The 4,167-nt window shown below is 43.2% G+C and overlaps 1 protein-coding gene across 1 annotated transcript in view; it reads right to left on the reverse strand.

Annotated features, from left to right (window-relative positions):
• Positions 1–2,420, reverse strand: part of ZSCAN4 (zinc finger and SCAN domain containing 4) — a 4,848-nt gene extending 2,428 nt beyond the window's left edge. The window contains exon 1 of the mRNA XM_027767620.1: positions 2,046–2,420. Coding sequence (XP_027623421.1) covers positions 2,046–2,420 — 375 coding nt within the window. The remainder of the gene's footprint in view (positions 1–2,045) is intronic.
• Positions 2,421–4,167: the final 1,747 nt, after the last annotated feature.

Below are 4,167 nucleotides of genomic sequence, written 5' to 3' on the forward strand. Positions count from 1 at the left end.
GGTATTGTGGCGTGACCATGCCCCCGGGGGGTGATTTCTCGCTTTCTGTCTCTCTGTCTCTCTCTGCCTGTCTGGCGAGCGCACACGTCCTATAGTGAAAAACCTCTCCAAAAAAAAAAAAAAAGGACCAGCAGATGGTGAGACTGTGTAATTACATCACTGGACTCCCACATAATTGACCATGGTTGAATTTCCTGACCCAACAGCTTGAAATTCACATGTGTGCATGTGTGTGCATGCCCAAAATCCTGAGAGAATGGAGGAAAAGGGATTGCAACATGGCCATACCCCCCGGGGGATGACTTCTCACTTTCTGTCTCTATCTCTCCCTATCTCTCCGGTAAGCACACACATCCTATAGCAGAAATCTTAAAAAATAAAATAAAATAAAATTTAAAAAAAGGGAACAGAAGATGGTGTATTGGTTACATTGCTGGACTCCCATGTAATTGACCATGTTGTGAGTCCCACACCCAGCAACTTCAAACTCATGCCAGCTGCATGTGTGTGCATGCCCAAAATCCGGGGTGATTTCTTGCTTTCTGTCTGTCTCTCCAGAGAGTGCATGTGCCCTATAGCAAAACAACTCTCTTAAAAAAAAAGATTTATTTAATTTTAATTTATGATTATTATTGTTTTAAAATTTGCTATAGGGCATGTGCACTCAACGGAGTGAGACAGAGAGAATGAGAGAGAGTGACAGAAGGAAAAGGAGAGAACAAGCTTCCATATCCTGGACCCAAATCACAGTCGCCATGTGGGAGTCCAGGTCCTTAACCACTACACCACCTACTGACCCGCTTAGGTGACTTTTTAAAGTTATGAAGTTATCAAAACCACAGAAAGTCTGAAAATATGGTACTAAATAGACTCTGAAAATGACACATATAGAGCCAAAACTAAAGCTCACCTGGGAATGTGCTTATCAAATTTTTCACTCTGCACACAACTGCAGATGGCTGAAAAACCTGCTTCAGGTATTAATTTTGATGTGACAAGTAAATTGTAGTAATATTATAAATACTGAATTTGAGAATGAGAATCCACTCTATTGCTTCTCTGGTAATCTTTTGTGGTTATTTGTTAATAAGGCTCCTTGAGAGAAGAACCAATCCTTTCCAAGGCATTTTTTCCTCATCCTTGAGTTATCTACTCAACTAGCAATTTCTCAGAGTCCCTCTGCCACTAAAATTAACTCAACCAAACAATGTATTTAGGTCCTATATGTTCTACAAATAAAGAGATCCATACCTTTTAGTTTTTGTTTTGTTTTGTTTTGCGGGGGGGAGATTTTTGCTATAGGGTGCATGCACTTGCCAGAGAGACAAGAAACTATGAAATAACCCCCCTCAGGGGGAAGGGTCATGCTGCAATTCCTTCTCTTTTCTCCTCTCGGGATTTCAGGCACGAATGCACACACAGTTGAGTTTTAAGTTGCCAGGTCCAGGATTCAAACTGTGGTCGATTAAGTGGGAGTACAGCAACATAACCATTATGTCATCTGCTGGTCCCACGTAGTCGACCGTTTCAAGCCCTGGACCCATTGACTTGATACGCTGGGCATGTGTGCATGTGAGCCCAAGATCCTGAGAGGAAAATGGAAAAAAAAGGGATTGTGGTGTGGCCATACCCCCCTGGAGGATGATTTCTTGCTTTCTGTCTCTCCAGCAAGCACACGTGCCCTATAGCAAAAATCTCTCTTTCTTTCTTTCTTTCTTTCTTTATTTATTTATTTGACCAGAGAGGGACAGAATGAAAGAGAGAGAAATGAGAAAGCAAGCCACCAGGACTGGGATTCAAACTGTGGTTGGCCATGTGGGAGTTCAGCACCTTTAACCACCATGCCTCCTGCTAGCCCCCCTTTTAGCTTTTTTCTTGCTATCTTAGTACACTGAAGATTCTCCTGGTGAAGAAGAGTCGTGGGAGAGTGTGATCTGAGTAGTGACTGCACCTACACTAATTCTCTCTACTTCCAGGTAACTCCAACTGACTGTACTTATTCCTTACTACCCTGTGTCTACCCCGTGTCTGAACCCTCTACTCACAAAGGCAGGTGGCTTCATGCAATCATCAGTGAGGTCTTCCATGAATTTCTCCAGGTCTCTGCCACTTGATTCCCATTTCTCTTTCAAAGCAGACTTGTCCCTGCAGTGTCCACTGATCATAAACTGTTCCAGGACCAGCTGAGAAATCATTTCATCCTTGCTGTGCTTTTCTGGCTGCAGCCATGAGTAAAAAAACTCAAAGAGTTTTTGCAGTTCCTGCCTTGCACATGAGTTGAGCTGAGTGCTTGAGAATCTAGAAAGCCCCTCTCCCTTCTGATCAGCAGGCCCTTGGGTTTGTTTAGACTCTCGATTTTCTGACCCAAGATCATTCCTGGAAGATTCACATTGAATTGACATTCTAAGATCTAAATCCATACTTAACAACAGTCCTCAGAGATGCTCGATTTCAGCAATTCAGTCTCTGCTGTCTTATGTACCTGAGGGAATCTGTTTCAACAACTGGTGGTCACTCAAAGATGACAAGCTAAAAATTAAAGAGAGATGTAATTAATTGCACCACTGGCATAATTCTTTTTTTCTTTTTTCTTTTTTTTGGAGAGATTTTCACTATAGGGCGCGTGTGCTCGCCAGACAGACAGAGAGAGAGACATAGAGACAGAAAGCGAGAAATCACCCCCCCGGGGGAATGGTCACGTCGCAATCCCTTCTCCTCCATTCTGCTCTCGGGATCTTGGGCATGCACACACACGCGCCCGGTGTGAGTTTTAAGTCACCAGGTCTGGGACGCGAACCGCGGTCGACTACGTGGGAGTCCAGCGACATAGCCATTACGCTAACTGCTGGTTCCCACCACTGGCATAATTAAAGACAAAGAAGTAAACCAAAATGTCACACCTAGATACTTCGTGGGTGAATTCTAGCAGATATTCAAAGGAATAACTCCATTCTTACATGAACTCTTACTGAACATAGAAAAGAGGGTGCACTACCAATGTTAGTTAAAGACGTCAACACTTCTCTGAGAACAAACCTTCCAAATACATTAAAATAATCCAAAGCATTTGCACATCAAATCCGCTCACATATAAGGAGAAAAATACATCATGAATAAGTGTTTATTTTGTTTTATTTTTATTTATTGATTTTTGGAGAGTTTTTTTTTGTTTTGTTTGTTTGCTTTTTCTATAGGGCATATGTGCTCGCAAGAAAGATAGAAAGACAGAAAGTGAGAAATCAACCCCTAGGGGAGATGGCCATGCCGCAATCCCTTCTCCTTGAGTCTTGAGCACATATGCACATGCACCCAGCATGAGTTTAAGCCACTGGGTCCGAAACTCAAACCATGGCTGACTATGTGGGAGTCCAGTGACATAGCCATTATACCAACTGCTGTTCCCTAGTGTTTATTTTTAAAATGCAAGAAGGTTGGGTTAAAAAATAAAAAATTCATTCACTCTGCTACATAATAGAATACAGAACATGATCAGTGGATACATTAAAAAAGTTTAACGAGGGGCTGTAGGAAGTCACATGCACCAAAATGGCTGACATGACCTTCATACAAGGACCTTCAAGTATCCTTGTTCAGGGAGTAGACAATTCACCCTGAGACTTCCTCATTCAGACAGGTCCTCGATCAGGTCCGCGACAAATTCCTGCCCCCTTTTTACCTCGCCTCATGGCTTTACCCTTTAACGCAGCAACCAGTCGGTGGTTGTAGAATTGCATCCCTCATTGTACGACCAATCAGCTTCCTACCCTGTGTATATAAGAATGTTCTCTGGCCCTCAACAAACCAGCGACTGCATACCATCTTGAGCTGTGACACTGTGTTGCTCCTGTGTTGTGATGCTGTGCCGGTTCCAGACCTCCGCTCTCTCAATCAGGCACCCTGCTCGATTGTCCCGTGGGCCGGGACAAGGGGCCAGCAGGTGGCATGGTGGCTAAGGGCATTGGATTTCCACAGGGCTGACTGCGATTTGAGTCCCGGACCTGGTGGTTTGCTTTCTCGCTTTCCCTTTCTCTGTCTCTCCTGTCCAATTTAAAATAATAATTATAACAAATGGAATTTAAAAAATAAATAAAATATTTTTTTAAAAATGTTTAATGATGGGGCAGCAGGTGGTGTGGTGGTTAAGGGCACTGGACTCCCACATGGCTG

This window comes from Tupaia chinensis, unplaced genomic scaffold (genome assembly GCF_000334495.1).
Source record: "Tupaia chinensis unplaced genomic scaffold, TupChi_1.0 Scaffold144336_1, whole genome shotgun sequence".
Classification (NCBI taxonomy): domain Eukaryota; kingdom Metazoa; phylum Chordata; class Mammalia; order Scandentia; family Tupaiidae; genus Tupaia; species Tupaia belangeri.